A 20,917-nucleotide genomic window follows, 5' to 3' on the forward strand; every position below is an offset into this window, starting at 1 on the left:
CACCTGTCCTGATTTCCTGGGACTGTCATGACTTTGGCACTGAAAGTCCTATATCTCTGTACACCCATCCAGTCCCAGGTATACCAGGGCCATAGATCACCCCAGATGAGGCAAGGGGAGCAGAAAGTTCTCATTTTACTGATTTGATTGTGTGCTCTAGAAACACTCCCTCTAGGGCCTGCAAAGCCTCACCTGAAGTTCCCCTGAGTGGACAAATGAATTTCTATTCCAGTTGGTCACTTTCCCTTCCTTCCATAGCCCTTGGATATCTGGCAGGCCACCTCCAGCTTCTTTCTGCTAAGGTTCCCTTACCCCTCCAGGTGGCTTTCTTGGGCAGGGCACAAAAGAAATTACATGCTTTTCTTGCTGAGGTTTGTTTGCAGTCCATGAGAAATAATCAGGGAGTCTGGCAAAAATCCAGTGGCACAGCAGATAAGCCAGCCAGCTAGCCGTGCCCTGCAACTGAGAGGTCAAGTCATGAGACCCCGCTCTTTTATCTGCTAATTCCTCCTCAGCCTTCTGGACTCTGCTCAGGTGCTTCTTCTTCCGAGATGTACGCTCCTGTCCCCACCCTTTCCTACCCGCTCTCCTCACACCATGGGCTGACCCAGCGAAGCATTTCTCACACATCTTACAGCTGCCTGCTTCCTTGTCTGTATTCAGTCTCCACGACCTGAAGGTGGGGGCTGCATCTGCCCTGATCATCATTGTATCCCTTGCTCCTACCACAGCACTTAACGCAGAGTAATTCCTCGATCAACATTTTCCCGATAAGTGCACAAAAACTAAATCTACACATCAGGTGAATATTAGGCTGAGCAGAAGTGAAGCAATTGGTAAAGTATGAGAGAAGGATATACCGGTTACTCTAGGCGTGCTGATTCAATTTTAGAGTTGTTGTGATTATTTCATGTCACTCTGCCAGGCTTCAGTGTTAGGCAAGGGCAATTCTCTGTGTAAGCAGCGACAGCTCTCCTGAAAGGTCCTGTTGGTCCTGGGAGGTGACGGTACGTGTGACTTATTCCTCACACCAGAGGCTAAACTACACTAGCAAGAGAGCTGCATCAGGAACCTTCTGGCAGGAAAGAAACAGCATGCTCTGTATACCATGCTGGAAATGGTATACAGCAAATAAAGGATGCCCACCACGTGAAGACTGACCAGGATGCAGAGAGAAAGATGTCAGGCAAGACCCTACCCATGCTTAGGGACACAGCATGTTCATTAGCATCATTAAACACTTCACATACACTCTTTCAGGTAATTCCCATGCTAAACACTTCACATACACTCTTTCAGGTAATCCCCACCATGGCCCTATAAGGTGAAACTTATAAATATCACCATTATATAGATGGGGAAACTGAGGCTTGGAGAGGTTGTTTGCCTGAGGTCACAAAGCTAGTAAGCAGCAGAAAGAGAATGCAAACCAACAGAAATTCTATCTAGATACCCAACTCCTCACCTCCATCTATTTTTGGAAACTAGACTAATCCCCAAGGAAACATGAGTCTACATTTTATTTCAACAAATAACAGCTGTTTCCTTACAGTATGTATTTAAATCATTTTAATAAAAATTTAAAATCTGGCCAGGCACGGTGGCTCACATCTGTAATCCTAGCACTTTGGGAGGCCGAGGCAGGCGGATTGGCTGAGGTCAGGAGTTCAAGACCATCCTGGCCAACATAGGGAAACCCTGTCTCTACTAAAACTACAAAAAATTAGCCAGATGCAGGGGCGCATGCCTGTAGTCCCAGCTACTCGAGGGGCTGAGGCAGGAGGAGACTCACTTGAACCTGGGAAGCAGAGGTTGCGCTGAGATGATTTCGCACCACTGCACCCCAGCCTGGGTGACAGAGTGAGACTTCATCTCAAAAAAAAAAAGTAAAATCTGTTCTAAGATTAAAGTTTCAAAGCCATCAAATGTCAAATATATTATCTATTAAAATAGAGTTATATATATTACATACAGATATGATCAACGATGTGATACGAAGTGCTGAATGCAGTGTATCAGAAAACACAAGCAAATAAAAAATACCCGACAGCATTATATAAAATATCAGCTGCTTACCAAATCAGAATTAAATAGTTAAGGACTGTGACCTATTAATTAAAGTATTATGAGTCCAGCCTCATCTAAAAAACCCTGTATGTCTTAGGGGAATAATACTTTTTAAAACAATAACGTTGGTAATTTGAATAATATTTAGATCTATCTAAACTTAAAGCCTAGTATATATACTACCCTTTTACACGCTTTCCCAGTATTACAGACACAATAAATTTTATCATGTATTTTTGGAAATGTGCTAGGAATTGTTTGAGATGTAAAGACTAGTAAGATTTGGTTTTTAACCATCTGAGAGATTCCAGACAATGATGGACACAGAAACCCGTGAAAATAACTGCAGGATGAGAAAGATTAAATTATGGAAGTCCAATGTACCACAGAACAAATGGACGTGGAAGCGGAAATTTTATTTCATGTGCATACTCATTAAAAAATAAGAAGCCTAAAATAGTTAGGTACCTTTGATTGTTATCATTTATTTCTTACACTGAAGTGAAATTTTTTCTGCCCAATCTAATATTGTTCAAATCCTAATCGCTTTAATTGAGTTATACTAAAATGAATTTTCAGGAGCACAGAATTTGTGCTATTACTCTATCTGCCCCTCACCGGATGTTACCACATTTTAGATTTTATGTTCTAAAACACGAAACAATATTAAACATAACATTTTAACAGAAAAGTCTTTGGACCTTCAACTAAAATATTAATGATATAAAAAACTTTATTCTCATCAAAATAAAACTAGATTTAAGTTTTTCAATAAAATCATTGATTGATAATTTATATTTTTATAAATATATGGAAAACAACATTTTTTACTGTAAGACATTACAATTTTAAATTGTATATGCATTTAGATAAATTTCACATAAGCTTTCCCAAATCCATGCTTGCTCTGGTAAAAATTTGTTTTTTCAATAGTTGATTCTTCAAAATATCTTGACTAATCCTTCTCCTTCTATTTATTATTTGCTAATATTATTGTTTGTTAATTCAAAAGTCTGAATAAATAACCTTATCCCTGGGAATATCTTGCCAAAAAAAACAAAAACAAAAAACTATTAGCTGCAGCTACAAAGTTCAGAATGCCAAGTTCTTCAAAACAGTCCAATTTCTTTCACAAAAATGCAAGGAAAAGGAAAAGAGGATTGAGGAAATCTAAAAGAGACATAATAGACCATATCAACCAAACACAATACATAACTGATATTAGCATTCTAATTCAAACCAGCCAACTACACAAAAAGTTTTTAGATAATTGAGGATATTTAAATATTGCCTGGATAATTTAATGCTATTAATGGATTATTTAGGTGTGATAATGGTATTGTGGTTACATTGATAGGAATCTTCTTTTTCTTAAATGGGGTCTTGATATGTTGCCCAGGCTGGTCTTGAACTCCTGGCCTCAAGTGATCCTCCCACCTCAGCCTCCCAAAGGGTTGGGATTACAGGTAGATAGTCACTGCACCCAGCTCACTGATGGAATTATCTTTTAGAGAAATATTCAAAAATATTTATGAATACAATGATACAATATCTGAGATGTTATCCAAAGTAATTCAGTGGGGAGAGGACTGTCAGAGGATAAAGATGACACAAGGTTGGCCCAGGCGAGAAGTAAATAGAGGTTAATTACAGTAATCTCTTTAAACTTAAAGAAAATATGTATCTTATACATTATAACATATGTATCTTAAGAAACATAATATACATTATGTCATATTTCAAACAATGCTTATATTTTCTTTAAGTTTACAACCTATACCTTGAATAACACAATAATAGTCCCCTTAATTTTAGGAACTACTGGTCATAAATATGCCCTTATATATAGACATCTATATACATAGCAAAAGCACAGCATTTGACAAAAAGGAAATCTCTTAGGCTACGTTTAATCTTATTGTTCTCTTTGCCTGAATTTGGAAGTAGAAACTGCTTCACTGGCTAAGAAAATCATAACGGTCCCAAAATACTATTAATTACTGATTTCAATAAACATATCCCTAACTGCTAAGAACAATTAAGAAAATGAAGTTCATGCTCAGGTAAACCTGACAATATTAAGGTAGCTGAGTAACAGGGAACTAATATTTAACTGAATTTCATACTGGGCTCTCAAATCCTTTTTCTTTTTCTACTCTGTTTTTTGGATGGGGCAAATTTTGGTATTGTTAGCAATCACCTATGTAAGCTCTTTGCAGGTGGTGTATATAGAATCAATTAATGCTTAAAATCCATTACAGGGCCGGGCGCGGTGGCTCACACCTGTAATCCCAGCACTTTGGGAGGCCGAGGCGGGTGGATCACGAGGTCAAGAGATGGAGACCATCCTGGTCAACATGGTGAAACCCGGTCTCTACTAAAAAAAAAAAAAAAAAAAAAAAAAATTAGCTGGGCATAGTGGCGCGTGCCTGTAATCCCAGCTGCTCAGGAGGCTGAGACAGGAGAATTGCTTGAACCCAGGAGGCGGAGATCGCGCCATTGCACCCCAGCCTGGATATCAAGAGCGAAACTGCGTCTCAAAAAAAAAAAAAAAAAAAAAAAAAATCCATTAGAATAATTTCAGTGATTACATGAAAAAAATAGCCAGAAAAACTTTTTTGTAGAACTTATGAGGTGACACTAACAATTAGAATAAGGTTACTATTTAGACAGTAATCAGATGTTAAAGTGGAAAGAAATTTCTGAGCATTTTTCCTGAAAGCTGGGGGGGTCTGAGAACCATGACTCCCCCACACTTCCAATAAAATGTGGTGAAGGACTGGTACACAAATCTTAAAAGCCACCATTTGCTAAATCTCCCCGCCAGCCTTGTTAGTCCTTACCGCCCTTTGATTCCATTATTTTTCTCGTGGTTTCTGCTGTTTCTCTACATTTTCTAACGGCCGTTATTAAGTAAAAATGAAAGGAATGGGGGTCGTGTGATCTAGGCAGCCTGGAGATGAGATTTGGGAATCATCAGCTGCATTCCAATATTTAAACAGATTTTATTCATTTTGGATACTAAAGTACACCGAATCGGGACTGTAGAATGTTACCGCCGTACTAGACGGCACCTGCCTGGGATTTGCTGGCAATCGACGGGCCCCTCTGCTTGCAGCCTTCAGCCAGCCGCAGGGGACCCTAGTCCAGCTGTTCCCGGACCTTCTCTCCTCTCCAGGGGCCACCACCTCCCCCACTCCTGTAGACCAGGACCTTCTGACCTGAGGGTCCGCGAAGGGCTAATCCTTGCGACAGCCGGCGTCCCCCTGCCCGCTGGTCTCTTTGACCTTCACTGCAGGTCCGCGTAGCCCAGCTTGTGGACACATTTCAGGCTGCTAGGATCCAGCGCGGGGCGACGAAACGGATAGCGGGATCAAAACTCGGGAGAGGAATTCCGGCTTCCCGGGGTGGCGCAGAGCACCAAGCTGCCCCACTCCACTGCCTTGAGAAGGCGGCTGGGATTAGGAGGTGGCTTCGGGCCCGCAGGGAGTCCAGGGGAGAGACCCCTGGTACTGCCGGCGCCTACGTTGAGGGTGCCTGGGTTCCTGGGGACCACGAGAGGAAAAAGAACGAAAATCATGGCAGGGAGGAAGCACACAGAGAGTGCTCCTTTGTGAAGCGGGGTGCTCTGGGCTGGCGCGGGCCGGGACGCTGCCGGGGGGAGTCTGGCGGCATGGTTCCCACGCTCCGCAGAGGCTTCCAGTAAAACTCACAGCCCCGGCGCTGGGGTAGGGACCTGATCGCGCGCATCTTTCGACGCTGCTGGGTCTCAGGGAGAGAAACGCTCTTCCTGGAGCCGGGGTTCGTGGGACAGAGACCAGGAGGAAGAATCTGGGACCCTGGTCCAGGTCAAGCTTCGACCCCTGAGATGCGCGAGAGGCCCAGGCAGGAAAGGGCGCGTGGAGTTAGTGGTTCAGAAAGCAAATCCGGCAGGGTGCTGTCTGAGCGTCCTCGGGCGAGTTTTTAATTTTTCCGAGTTGCCTATTACTAGTCTGGAAAATGGAGAATTCTACAGTGTCTTCAGTGAGTGCTCTGGGAGTGATAAAGGAGGATCTCGTGCCTGGTACATCGGGAGCAGCGGGGAAACGGTTGGCCAATATTGTTATTATTATTAGTGTTATCAGCAGGTAGGACAATGTGTGTGTGTGGGGGGGGGGGTCACTTTTCCCCAGTTTTCCTTCTGTCCCTGTCCCAGCCTCTCTGCGTCTCCCAGCCCTTCGCGCGCGGCTCCAGCTCTTCGGCTCCCCTCCATGTGCAAGTCTAGGCTTGGCAATCAGCCAGTCCTCCAGAAGATGATCCCCAGGGTGGAAGACCACCCTTGACCCTCGACCCTGGACTCTTCGCGCAACTTGCAAGCGCCGTGGTTTTTAAACCCGGCCTCAGGGTTACAGAAGCCCGGGATCTCAGAGGCGTCCGGGAGGTCCGCGCAGAACCACGGGGACCCGACCTGGGATCCAGAGTACTGCCTCTTGCTTTGTGCCTTCAGAAAGGCGGCCGGTCCTGGTCACCGCGCCAGGTACTACGCGCCTCAGGGACGCGCCCGTGTCTAGGGGAGCTTCGGCGCCTTCACGACGCCTGGGCTGCCCCGGCAAGTGCTCGGTGTTGTTGGCGGGTTCGTAGGTGCGCCAGGCTACCTTCCGGTTCCGCGAGGAACTCCCTGTGGGTCACACCCAAAGGCCGGATCTTTCCTCGCCGCCTGGGTGCTTCCAAACAGGAATTTACTCCGCCACTGAATCGATTGTTAAGAGTCATCTTTGGATATGGTTTCATTAGGTAAAAATTAGGAACTGGAAGGCCGGCCTGGGCGGGGGTCTGACCCTCAGTCACCCATGTTCGAATTTTCTTGGCAGTGTTAGTCTCGCCTCGGGCAAGGGAAGGAAGAAAATAAGGAGGGTGCCAAGAGAGCTTAGAGAAAGTCCTTTCTGGGTTCAGCGGCAGGCTGTAGCCGCACTCCCAGGACGTTTGTTGACTGAGTAAAAGAACGAAGGTTCTGGAAAGTTTCGCACATAGGGCAAAGGGGAGTTGGAACTTGAACCGGAGAGAATGTGGCATTAAATCGGACCCCTCTATTATCAGTTTGTTTCCAAACTCTTAAACTGCTCCAGCCTTGCTGAATTTGCTGAAGTAGTCTATCTTGGATGCTGGTGGTGCTCGGGGCTGAAGGCTACCTGGGCCAAGAAGAGGGAAGACTTGGAAGCTGGAGTCAGGGCGGCCACCAGGGGTGGGGCTTGGGAACTTTCCGGAACGTCCTCAAAACCGCAGGAGCCGGGAGGAAATCTCCCGTAGGTGATCTCAGGTAGGGCAAGAGGATGGGAGGGAGAAGAGAAGCCGTAGTAAAAGTTGGCCACTTAGACTACTGCAAAAATGTGGGTCTCCAGGTTCGTCCTCCCTCCTGAAATAAGAAATTCATAGCTGAGGGTGGGAAGTAGATGGGGGTTGGGGGAGCAATTTTCTCACATTCACAGAGAGGCTTCCCTCCAAGTGGCACGGAATTGGGAACCCTACTCAGGACCGGGGAAAACGGCTGAGTTCCTAAAAATGTGCTTCCTTCCTGGGGAGCAATTCGTGATGGGCGTTCTTGTCTGGTTTCCCCCCACCCCGGTCCCCTAACTGCGAATAACACTTAAACCTTTCTAGTTGCAAAGTCATTTCAGAAAACTTTAAAATAAGCTTTGAAAATTCTAGTGCTTTAAAATGTATATATTGCCTTTTATTTTCTCTGAGTAAACGTTGACCATTACATTCCAAATTGATCTGAAATGGTTTTCCAGCTTGTTGGGGGCGAGGGGTGGCGGAAATCACCGTCTTTATAAAGATGAAAAAATAAATGGAGAATATATTTACATACCTTCCTATTCTTTTCTTCTGGACGTCTCGTGAATAGTAAATTTCCTATTTTAAAAGCCAAGACTTTTTCAACCTCAAATATTTGGAATTTTTAAAGGCCATATTGAAGTGGATTACTTCTGATATGTTTGATAAATATGAATTGTGAAAAATAAACAGAAAACGTAGGTTTTAAACTAGCTCCATTTTAGAAAGGGAAGAAAGACGTAATAGAAAATAAAGGATGTAGTGTAGTGATTTAGCATTTTATTTCGTCTATATAACTAGGCTTAATTTTAATACCTTAATTTTAACATGAAACATGGCACGTCAGTCACACAGATATCAGTGTTCTGAAATTAACATCCTACTTACATTACACATCCCTATCAGGAAGACAGAGGGCGGAAGCATTTTGCACTTAAGAATAATACTTCCAGTTCCAAGGAAGTGAAGAAGGGGGGACATGATTGGCGTTGGAGGCTGTGTTTTTTGCTTGCTTGCTTGTTTTTCTTTTAATACCAGAACAAAATACCCCACTCACTTTCATAGTTCCCCCAGGAAATGTGCAAATCGGGAAAGCTGTGGAAGCCACAACTGAAGGCAAGAAAAGATGACTTGACGCCCTCCAAAGTTTACGTTCAGGTGGTCTTTAGAGGAATGGAATCCAGCTGTTCCTTTCTAACCATTTAGCAGCAAACAGAAGTTTGTGTTTGCTCTGCAGCGCGATTCAGATGCACAGGCCCAGTCTCGGCCGCACAAGATGGAGTGAGCAGCTGCGGGTCGCGCCGCCCTCCCACCTAGCTCTTGGAACGCCCTGCGGAGTTGGCCAGGGAAATGGGCGTGGGTGCTACTCAGAAAGCCGGTGAGGTCCCTTCTCCGCCCAAACGGACAGCCAGCGAAGTCAGCCTAGAGCCCTCTGCCACTGCCTGATACCTAAGCAGCGCCGAGGCGGCCGACAGGTTCCCTCCCAGCACCGCGCCCTCGGTGGGAGCACAGCCGTCGGCGCAGACTTCCTCCTCCTGATGCTGCTGCTGTAGCTGCAAAACTGTCCGAGCAGCGGCGGCGACGGAAACGTGCAGCAAAGGGGCAGCGGTCTGGGGATCCAACAGGCATGATGGGCGCTGCAGCAGGTGGCAGTAGCTCCACGGGGTCGGGGACAAACTCTGCGCAGCCCCTGTACCGCCTCCCCTGACCCCTTGCATAATACTCTCAATGCTGAAAGAGATGCATCCACCTTCTGGTCGCGACGCGGGACTTTTGCCCTCCTCCCAAGGCTGGAGACCTAACGAGGGCTGCAGAGCCGGAAGGGTGCCAGGGATCATCAGGTCCGCGCCTTCTGCTTTCCCCGGTGCCTCTGCATAGGCGGGGGCCGAGAGCAGTAGGTAACGAAGATGATGCGGGTGCAGCAGAGCGCACTGGCGTCTCCCAGGCGCGGCGGTGGAGTAGGCCCCCGGGACAAGCTGCGGCGGGGCAGGGGCCCCAAGCAGAAGGCCGGGGTGGTGGTTGTGCAGGGCGGCAGGAGCAGCGGGTAGAGGGAAGGGGTGGGGTAGGTGGTGGGCTCTCGAGGTCGGTTGGTGGCGCTTGAAACGCTTCCTGCGCCGGAGAAAGCTGCCATTGTCGAACATGTCCTGGGAGGCGGGGTCCAGGCTCCAGTAGTTGCCCTTGCCTGGCTGGCCCGGCTCGCGGGGGATCTTGACAAAGCAGTCGTTCAGCGAGAGGTTGTGGCGGATGCTGTTCTGCCAGGCGGGGAACTTGCGGCGGTAGTAGGGGAAGCGGCCGCTGATGAAGGCGCAGATGCCGCTGAGCGTGAGGCGCTTGTGCGGGCTCTGCAGGATGGCCATAGTGATGAGCGCGATGTAAGAGTAGGGGGGCTTTGCCGGCTGCGGGGCATCTCCAGAGGCCGCCGCATACTTCGGCGGTATCCTGAACTTGGTGCCAAAGTCCGAAGGCTCGCTCGGGCCGCCACCGCCCTCTTGCTCTCTGGGAAGCGCACCCCCGCCCCGCCGCGCCCCCTGCAGCCCCGGTTGGGGCTGCTGCTCTAGGAACTGCTGGCTTGCCTCCTCCTCCTCGTCTTCATCTACCTCCTCTCCCAGGACATTGATTTTACCGGTTTTCCCACTGGAGTCCCGGAGGCTGCGCTGCAGTGTGGAGGGAAGACGCTCAGCTCTTGGCAAGTCCATGGAGGAGCAGGTTCTTTAGTCGTAGGGGATGCGGCGGCCGATCACCTGGCCTGGGCTGGGCTGGGCTGGAAGCCTGGGATGAATGTTGCAAGAAGCAAGAACACTAGTGGTTACCCTTTGGGATGTTTTCGTCTGCTTGTTTCTACTCCTTTCCAACAACGTCCAGCAAAGTATGCACGTTGTCTTTCATAAAAGCTTCTTCAAGACCATGTGTGGTGGACTCCCCCTATATAATCCTTCTTCCCCTACCTCGGAGCGGTGCCACTTCCTCCTGACGCAGTCCAATGATGAGGGTCTGCTGGGCAAATACTCGACCTGATAAAAGCCCAGACCCCTCCTCCTTGCACCCACCTGCCACCAAGGAAGATGCTCCACTCGTCCAGCGCAGCAAGCTAGTTGGCCGGGCTTTGCATGGGTTCTGTTAAGGCGCAATTAAAACCGCGCAAATAAAAACGAGGTAGGAAAGTATGATACTCAACAATCTATGACCACTTAGACATGCAGCTCTCTCTCCTGGAGAAAAGAAATGGCGGCTGGGCGGCAGGAGGCGGGGAGGCTGAAATGTACACGGTGGTTTGTAAAGGAATGTGTAGACGTGAAAGTACGTTTTTGTGTTTCACAGCTGGGTAATTACCCATTTTCTTTGGTAGAGTCTGTCCTTATCCAGAATGGTGAGCTGAATTATATTTAAGGTTCTAACAACATTCCCAAGCTGAATGGGGGGTTTGAGGCAGGGGGGAGGAGGGCGTGCGCAGGTGTTGCTTTGCCCCTTTTACCTTTTCCTCTCCTCCCCAAGATGCTCTCCGACCCAAATTTTCAAAAAGGTTGGAATGTCTTAGCATTAAGTTGTGGAAGTTCATTCAGGGAAGGCAGAAGAGCTCACGTGGAGCACTCTGTCCCCTTATAGTAATGGTTCTCCAACTTCTTTGAATGTTTAACCACAGTAAGAAATGCATTTTATATCACAATCTTGCACATACAGACATACGTATCTAAGATGGGTTTCACAAAACAATATAATTACACTATAGTGATTACCAATATTTCTTTTTTTAAAAAAATGGTCTTAACCAACTAAACTGATTTCACATGTATGGGCCCAGTTTGAAAAAATGCTGTTCTTACAAAATGGCTCCACATAGAAAAGATACACCCAGTCTATAATGGCTTCTCTCTCCCTCCCTTTCCTCCTTTTTAATCATTTCATTTTTAAGAGACAAGATCTATGTTGCCCAGGCTGGCTTTGAATTCCTGGGCTCAAGTGATCCTCCTGCCTCAGTCTCCTGAGTAGGTGGGATTACAGGCACACACTACTCTGCCTGGTTCTGGCTCTTCCCTCATTCTGTTAAAAGTGCCAACATTAAGTGCTTTTACTGTAATGATAAAAGTAGGAACTTTAATGAGGCAAGAAGGGGCTGCAGTGTTGTCTTTAAATCAGTGGGTTCTCATTCACTATCTGTACTGGGGAGGGGTAATATGGCAGCAGAATTGTTCAACTTACTCAACATCCTTAGAAGTAACACGATTTTTAGATTGGCTTCATTTAAATTAGCTCAGTCTAAAGTAGCACTACAGAGGAATAAAACTTAATATTTGTTATATAAATAAGAATCTTATTAGAGTACTAAGTAAGATACTATGTCACAGTACACATTCATAATTTAAAACCTACCTACGTGGGAAAAATTCGGGGTGCCATGTAATAAAAATGCAGCACAAACTATGCCATTGATTGTCACATAGTGTCTATAATTATGACAATGAATGTTCAGTGAGAAATCAGAAGCCAACTACAAGGGCAAAATATAACAAAAAATAGCTTAAATGAGCTAGTGCCTTCAGGATAAAATCTGGAAAACAGCTTTCTTGCAAATCTTCTTTTAAAACTTATGTCTTCTCTGCTCCTGAAGTTTTTACCCTTTAAGGCACCTCAGTTTATATGCAGCTTGGAGGACAAGCAACAGGCAGATCTGAGCCTAACACATTTGTTTGAATCCCAAATTTACCAATGACTACTTGTGTGACCTACTAAACTAAGCTCCAGGAGGGCCAGGACAGGTGTCTTATTCAACCACAATAATCCCAGATGTCTCCTCCCCAGCCCTCTGCGGGTGAGGCACATTTCTTCCATCAGCATAGGAACTGGATGACCTGCAGCACTGTTAAGTTTTTCTAGCCCCAACTTCTATAGGGATTGGAGTTATTTAAAAATGAAAGAAGAAAAATAAGGAGGTACTCAAAAACAAAACGAAACACAAAACCCACATTGATGGGGGTATGTCAAAGGGGGAACAGGAGAAAACTGAAAGAGTTCCCAATGGCCAAAGCTGGGATAATTTGAGTAACAAAATATAGAATTAAAATGTAACCCAAAGTATAAAATATTCATGTGTCCACGCTGATAAACATAAATGATTGAATCAATGAACAAGGGGAAAGAGACAACTCTCCCTTGAGGAAGAATTTCGATTAATTATGTAGCCACTCCACTCCCCAAAAAGTAGACTACAACTCCCCATTCCTTTATTGTGGGCAGAACATAGTGATTTTCTTCCAAGCCCAGTATGAAAAAGGGGGTAAAAAGTAACTTTACAGTGGAGAAACCTGATAAACACCCCTTCAGCCAGGTGATCAGGTCAACAATGTCAACATCAATAGTCATAAATCATGGTAACACCATATACCCTTGGTATGATGTGATGAAAATGGTACTCCGTGATTTTTCTCCAAAAACCCCTAATCATGAGGAAAACATCAAATTCCAACACAGGAGCATCTTGCGCACCTGACCAATATACCTCAAAACTGTCAAGTCCATCAAAACAAGGAGATTCAAAGGGATTGTCACAGCCAAGAGGAGTCTAAGGATGCATGACTATTACATGTAGTGTGGTATCCTAAATGAGATTCTGGAACACAAAAATGGTATTATGTTAAAAACTCAGGATATCTGAATAAACTGTGGGCTTTCATAATAATGTGTCAATATTAGTTCAGTAATTGCAACATAAATGTCCCATACTATTATTTTGTTAGTGTGTGTAGGGGGGAATAGATGAAAACTCAGTACTATCTGCTCAATTTTTCTGTAAATCTAAAACTGTTCTAAAAATACATTCTATTAATTTAAAAAATTAAACATGGGTGGGGAGGAACCTAACAGCCCAGAAGAAGAAACTTAAGTGTCCATCTGATAATGAATGGATAAACAAAATGAGGTATATCCATATAATAAAATTTTTTTCAGCAGTAACAGTGAAGTACTGACACATGTAACAACATGGATCAATCTTGAAAACATTGTTATGTGAAGGGAGTCTAAATAGACAAATCTATAGAGACAGAAAGTAGAGTGGGGATGGGGGCAGGGGAAAACAGCAAGTGACTGCTAAGAGATTCAGGGTTCCTTTTTGACGTGATGAAAATGTTCTGGAATTAGACATTGGTCATAGTTGTGTACAGTAGATAGACTCAACAGTGGATATACTAAAAATTATGAATTGTGCCCCTTAAAAATGAAAAATTTTATGGTATGTGAATTATATCTAAATAAAGTTGTTATACCAAATATATCAATATAAAAACAAAGAACTGTAGCAATGAAAAGTAAGTTGAATGCTTTGGAAAGACTCCATAATGGCACATTACCCTAAACAAGAAAAAAGAAGAAAGGAACCCTTACTGTCCTATCCCATCAATTCCATAGTGTTGCCTTAAGAATCAAGTCTTATTTTGTAGCTCCTGCAACATTTAACACAGGACCTTGTGCATAGTGGGCAGTCAATAATGTTTTGGTTACTTCTAAGGTTGAATAGTTGTTTTGTTTTTTGTTTTTCAGAACAAACATATCAGGGGTTCATAAGATGTCCTCTGGTTTGAAAAAACAAACCTTTCTAAGTTAATCTACAAGAAGGATGATGATGTCTTGTTTCTATTTCAACCTAAAAATTAAACACAATTTGGTCATCAGAGTTAAAGGTAAGGTTGACTCTAATATTAAGATACATTCTGAGAACTCTACCATATCTCTCCTCATCAAAGCAGGGTGAGTTTCTGGACATTTGAAGGTAGAATTCACTTTTTTCCCATATCAACTCTACTAATGTATACATTTCTAAAACTGGGAAAGTCATTTCAAAGCAATTTAAAAATAAATTTTCCATACCTATACCAGTAATCCAAAGGAAACAATTATTCAATTTGTAGAAAGCAGCTAAGCCCATAATGTTACAAAGTACTGATCACTATTGCTTTAAAATATTGCTTTTAGCTTCATTTTGTTGATCGTTGCCTTCAAAATTCACTAGGCAAAAATCCTAGGGATTATGGACTCTAGGAAAAAAGATATTTTTGTTTATTCTCAATTTTTACCCACAAATCTGTAAGCCTAAACAATCAAAATACTATATATGTTTGAAGCAAGCACTCAGAAAAAGAACTCTGGGTAGCAAGAAAGTAAGATAATTAAAAGCTCTTTGGGTGCCAAGTCTACTTAGCAGTAACAATGAGCTATTTGGAGGGTGTTTTATAACTCACACATTATTGATAGCTGCTGAGAGAGGGAAAACTGAAAGGCATCAAGCTCTTTTACCAAAGTGACCCTTTCAATCACCTGGTCTTCCCCTGCACCTTGTGCTAACACTCCCTACAGCTATCTTTTTTTTTTTTTGAGATGGAGTTTTGCTCGTTACCCAGGCTGGAGTGCAATGGTGCGATCTCCACTCACTGCAACCTCCGCCTCCTGGGTTCAGGCAATTCTCCTGCCTCAGCCTCCCGAGTAGCTGGGATCACAGGCACGTGCCACCATGCCCAGCTAATTTTTTGTATTTTTAGTAGAGACGGGGTTTCACCATGTTGACCAGGATGGTCTTGATCTCTTGACCTTGTGATCCACCTACCTCGGCCTCCCAAAGTGCTGGGATTACAGGCTTGAGCCACCGCACCCGGCCCTACAGCTGTCTTAAACTCAGTACCAATTTTCTTGCTCCTTTCACTCACAGCTGGTGAAAGCCTCAGAAAGACCCATTTGTTTTCGGGTGTGCAGAAGCTTGAATTGCACATCAAGCCTTGCTGGAAAAGGAAAATCCACATTTCTTGAGACTCTGTATTCAGGGTGCCTTAAATTTAATCACTGGAATAATTCAGAGAGATGTGCATTTGTCATCCCCATTTTATGAATAAGGAAGCAAAGGGTCAGAGAGATTTAATAATTTATCTTGTATCCCTCAGTAAACTATAAAGTTTTGGATGAAACCTTCAACATCATCATCATCATCATCATCATCATCATATCCTGCAAGTCTTCTATAGCAAGCAAAATAATGGCCCACATTACTGTCATGATTCCATTATAAAAATAAACCTTCTCTTCAGGATATCTATATTAAGTTCCAAAGTCTCCTGAAGGTATAGGTTAAACATAGTATGGCTATGATCATTGGAAAATACTTCATTTTGAAAAAGAATAATGAACAGTACAATGCACACTAAAAATATATAAACATTAAAGATATAGTTTAAAAACCAAAATAAAACAGTGAGATCCTGATTGGCAAGAGTTAAAATGTGCTAGTTGGGCTTGGAAAAACAGGTATTTTCCTACACTACTATATGAAGGCTAAAAGTTCAGTTGCCTGGAATGGCCATACATCAGTATCTGTTAAAAATCTTCAATGTGCATATTTTAGAAGCTGGTGCTTTCACTTTTATGTACCTACCTATTCTAGAGAAACATTCACACCTAAGAACAAAGAGGCACACACAAGATTCATTCACTGAAGCACTATTCCAAATTTCAAAAACAGAAACAACTGGTTGATCTGCCACAGCAATCACGCTCACATCACTTCCTCAGCTTAAAATCCCTCAGTCACTTCTCAGGGCATCAAAAATAATCCAAATGTTTACTCTGTCCTACCAGGAGCAAGAAACCTGGCCCGGCTCATAACTCCAATTTTATCTCATATCCTCACTTTCTAACCCTCCACCACCTTTGCCTTCTTCATGGTCTCCCAACACACTATGCTGGTGCCCAACTAAAGGGCCTTTGCCCTGTATGCTCCCTCTGCGTACAGCCTCCTCCCCTACTATGTATGAATTATGACTTCTTTTAGTTCTGTTATCAACTTAACAGTCACCTCTCCTGAGAGAAGCCTTCCAGGACCACTCAGTCTAAAGTTGATCTTTATTTTTATTAGCCAGCTTAAAGCTACCTTCTATTTTTTCATTTATTTATGTCCCTTCACCAGAATGCAAGCAATATGAGAAGCTGCCCTTTATCTGTTGTGTGCAGTTTCAACCCTAGAACTAATATGAAGGCAAATGAAGCTCTCAATAACTGGTTTTAATACAATGAATGTATTCTATACTAAACTACAAATTTTCACTCAGTAAAGAATAAGACGGATTTATATGTACTATAATGAAAAGACCTAAGACTAACAGTTAAGTTTGTTTTGAAAGAAACTGAATTATAATACATTTTTAAAATGTTTTAAAACACATACATATTATAAAATTAAAACCTTCCCTTGAAGATCTCTATGGCAAGCTTCTTGTTTCCTGAAGCAGCAGCCTGAACTACAGCTCTGATCATTGAAAAATAATTCACTCTGGGAAACATGATGTGAAAGTGAAAAGAAATGTCTTAAAGGACAGAACTTCGGCTTAGTCCTAAAAAGTGATGGGAATCATTTTTACAACAAAAATATATTTATGCAATACTTATATAATTAAAAATATTTAAAGATTAATTCAATACATTTAAAAGCAAGCTTATCCATCCTTCGTCCCACATGTGGCCCAGGATGATGTTGAACATGGCCAAATACAAATTTGTAAACTTTCTTAAAACATTATGAAATGTTTTTGTGATTTTTTTTTTTTTTTAGCTCATCGGCTATTATTAGTGATAGTGTATTTTATGTATAGCCCAAGACAATTCTTCTTCTTCCAGTGTGGCCCAGGAAAGTCAAAAGATTGGACACTCCTGTTTTAAAGGAAAAACAAATATATTTATCAGTTTTATAAATACAGGTTTTCAGGAGCACAGATTATATCAAATATTTCTCCTACAAGAGGACAACTGCTTATAAGCGCCTTTTCATGGTCTAGAACAACAGTTCTAGACACTTACTGGTTTGCCAAAGAATATTAAGTATTGTTGTGACTACAGTTAATTATAAAACAAATTTATCCCAGCACTTTGGGAGGCTGAAGCGGGTGGATCACCTGAGGTCAGGAGTTTGAGAGAGCCTGCCCAACATGGCAAAACCCTGTCTCTACTAAAAATACAAAAAATTAGCAAGGCGTGGTGGCAGGCGCCTGTAATCCCTACTAGAGAGTCTGAAGCAGGAGAATCACTTGAACTGGGAGGCAGAGGTTGCAGTGACCCAAGATTGTGCCACTGCACTGCCTGGCGACAAGAGCAAAACTCGGTCTCAAAAAAACAACAAAAAAATTTAACTTGTTAGCAAGAAGAAAGCATTTACCTAAGCTCTGCTATGTGCCAGGAGCTGAGCTGGGTGCATTACAAACCTATTTAATCCTTGAATGGTGTTACTATCATTATCCCTTTATAGGTAAGGAAAGTAATCTCAGGTAGAGTAAATATAACTAACACTTTGCCCATGATTACACAGCTAAGAAGCAGAAAAGCTGGAATTAAAGCCCAGAAGATCTTACTCAAAAATCAGCTGGCTTTCTATTGAGCAATTTGCTGCCACAAAATAAGTGTATTCTCTCAACCATGAATTAAGAGAATGTATTTAGGAGACAACTGTATGTATACAGATAAGTTATATTAAGAAGCTACAGAATAGAGAGGAAGGAAGATCAGAATTACCAGTCTCACTGGCAGACCCAAAAGAAAACAAGAATACCCAAACTGAGATAATTTAATCAATTAGCCTTCTGCTTCCAACCACTGCAACCATTTAAAATACACAAATGTAACTCCTTTATTTAAAATTCTGGGGGAAAAAATTCCAAAAGCAATTTTAATAACCTTCTCTGATATTTACCAACCATTAGCTTGGAAAAGTACTCCTTAAATTCCATCTGTGCTTTCCTCTTACAATTTGGGTATAGTTATGTGGCCTCTAATAGAAATAGGAGAAAGTGAGCCATTATATACACATCACACCAACCATTTATATCGAGATTATGGACAGGTGTCATGGCTCATACCTGTAATCCCAGCATTTTGGGAGGCCATGGTGGAAGGATAGTTTGAGGCCAGGAGTTTGAGGCCAGTCTAGGCAACACAGAAAGACCCCATCTCTACAAAAGTTTTTTTTTTTAACTAGCCAGGTATGACAGTGTGTGCCTGTAGTCCCAGCTAATGGGGAGGCAAGGTGGGAGGATTACTTGAGCCCAGTAGTTGATGCTGCAGTGAGCTATAATCATGCCACTGCCCTCTAGCCTGGGCAACAGAAGAAGACCCTGTCTCTGAAAAAAAAAAACAAAAAAACAAAGTTTTGAAAAATATTGTTAAACTATGAAAAGTTATTTTGTAACTTAGCTAAAGTTTATAGCTAGTCATGTACTTCATCACTTTTTAGCTTATACTGAAAACTGAAAACTAAAGAAGTTCAAAAACAAAGATGAATTTAATACCAGTAGTAAAATCTACTTAAAACAGCTCTACAATTGAAATCTTCTAAATACATTACAAAATAAATGGCCGAATAAGGCTTAGCATTAAGAATAAGAGATAGTTTAATTTCTTTGACCCAGATCTCTTCCACTTTTAAAAGTCTCTTGCCACAACAAATCTTTTATTTCATGTAATAAAATGGTGACATTTACTTATTTAAAAAAAATTTAGTAACAATATAATCATTATATCTCTGCAATCAGCTGAAGTTCTAAGAAAAAAATGACAATGTTTTATCATCATTATAAATTTTCATGTTCAGTATATGTAAACTCCAAAGCCAATTTCAAAAGATATTTTTGTGAAATGCCATTCTTTAAAAAAAAGAGGACAGTGTATATAACTGTATGAATATCAAATGTTTTACGGTACAGATTTGCTAAATTTTATGTATGCTATAAAATAAATACCATCTGAAAGTATACTGGCATTCATAATAAATAAATAAATGCTTGAAATATACCCAGTAGAAACTTTTTATTTTCCAATACTTTTGATAAGAAATGCTTCGAGTGTTATGTACAAACTTGATCTTCTTTGAAAAGTGCTGTCCACTGCTTTTCTGTTTCTGTCACAGTAGTTATAAATAGCTGTTTAAGGATATCCTTATCTAAATTCCTGCCTGCAAATAAAATGAGATATGATGTGATTACATTATCCTTATTAAAATGACACAGTTCACCTATCAATTCCAATTCTTTAAAAGCTTTATGATGTTTAGAAATTTACAAAAAGAATAGTAATTGAGTGATTCCATCTTTAACTTTTTAGTTAAGTACATCAAAACCACATTGGTGCTTAGATTAATCACTTTTCTAAAACTGAAAGAGAACAAAAGGCCTAACAAGTTCTTATGAATGTTATAACATGATAAAGATGAAACATTGACCATGAGCTTAGCTATAAAGGAGGATACTGTTTAAGTGGCACATTGATATCCCTTTTAAATATATTTATCACTTTGTTTTAGGAGTGTTAATCCTTTGTTACTTACCAATGAGGACCAATCGATTTGTTCTCTCAGTGTCACCCTTCCAGCTCACTGGAGTCTCTTCCAGATCATAGAGCTCATGGACACCCTGGACAATCACTTGTTGTGGTTTGTCTTTGATTGACACCAATCCCTGCTCAAGGAGAATTAACTGAACATTAATCAGCCTCAGCTCAAACTTAAAAGCAGAAATAGAGCATCAATGTTAATGGATGAATTATTTATATCCATTTAAAAATACAAACTCTTAAGCTGACAAAATTACTGAATTCCAATTATTTGTGAATTATAAAAAGTTTCTTAAAATTTTCAGTTTTCAAAAAAGGTTTCTGTGTATTGATTTTTTTGAACAACCCTTTTTCTAATGATAAAGTGAATACATATATTAGGATGGTCGTCACTGTTATTTATCACAATCAAAATCTGAAATAAAATATGTAATGTATTATATCCTATTGATTAATTTTAAAGATTTTATATAGTGTTTCACAGTGTTAGTGGGAAAAGTTGAGAAGTTAAAGGATTTTGGTGATATTAAATAATCTGTTTTAGAAATAGGTTGCAATCAATGGACAATGATGAAATAAAGAAAAACTATTATATCTATCTGAATAAAAGCTCATTTAGTATTGATTTGCAGCAATGAAAAACAAATTATCTGATAAACTGGCTCCTATGGGGATGAAATTAATTTCTTTGAAATCATGTTCTTAATATACCAAAAACTTTGTGGACACACAAGAGTGGACACTCAACTGCTGACTGGTTAAGCAAACACCTAGAACCACTGCTTCCTGGAAGAGACATCTTTCATGACATAAATACCCAAATATCCAGTCATATGAGTGGGTTTCTAAACACAGAACAAGAGTTCTTCTAGTCCTTTGTAACTTCGTTTAGAGTATGACAAACGTTTAGTGTCTGCTAAATGCATCAGGAAGCATAATGTTCAGCAGCAGCAAGATCTGCAACATTATTTTTCTGTACCTGGGAATACAGAGCAGAAGGTGACATTTCAAAGCATATAGGTTGTTCTATCTGCAACCCTAAAGGAAGCTGTGCAAATAAATCATGTCTTATGCAGTGATTTCCAAAGCTCCTTTTCAGCAATGAAAATAATAAAGAAAAATGAAAGTAGACAAAGATTATTTGTACTAAAACCAGTGTTTCTGTTTAAAACCAAATATAGTTTTT

The 20,917-nt window shown here is 41.7% G+C and overlaps 2 protein-coding genes across 4 annotated transcripts in view; both read right to left on the minus strand.

Moving 5' to 3' along the window:
• Positions 1-8,138: 8,138 nt before the first annotated feature.
• LOC100394542 (forkhead box protein D4-like 1) lies at positions 8,139-16,628 on the minus strand. Its single transcript, XM_078366073.1, has one exon. It carries the CDS (start codon positions 10,074-10,076, stop codon positions 8,748-8,750), a length of 1,329 nt encoding a protein of 442 aa, XP_078222199.1. The 5' UTR covers positions 10,077-16,628; the 3' UTR covers positions 8,139-8,747.
• Positions 16,629-16,768: 140 nt separating this feature from the next.
• Positions 16,769-20,917, minus strand: part of LOC100394900 (COBW domain-containing protein 1-like) — a 76,741-nt gene continuing 72,592 nt past the window's right edge. For 2 of the 3 annotated variants that reach the window (XM_078366079.1, XM_035301757.3), the window contains exons 14-15: positions 19,727-19,856; positions 19,193-19,354 (exon numbers count right to left, since the gene is read on the minus strand). In XM_078366079.1, coding sequence (XP_078222205.1) covers positions 19,248-19,354; positions 19,727-19,856 — 237 coding nt within the window. In that variant the 3' untranslated portion in view covers positions 19,193-19,247. Of the gene's footprint in view, positions 17,065-19,192; positions 19,355-19,726; positions 19,857-20,917 lie in introns of those variants that run through there. The other variant, XR_013532742.1, reaches the window with a different exon arrangement.

The sequence above is a fragment of the Callithrix jacchus genome, chromosome 1, assembly GCF_049354715.1.
Source record: "Callithrix jacchus isolate 240 chromosome 1, calJac240_pri, whole genome shotgun sequence".
NCBI classification, from domain to species: domain Eukaryota; kingdom Metazoa; phylum Chordata; class Mammalia; order Primates; family Cebidae; genus Callithrix; species Callithrix jacchus.

Excerpts from the sequence above, each read along its gene's own strand:
- LOC100394542 (XM_078366073.1), bottom strand. The coding sequence starts at position 10,076 with ATGGACTTGCCAAGAGCTGAGCGTCTTCCCTCCACACTGCAGCGCAGC.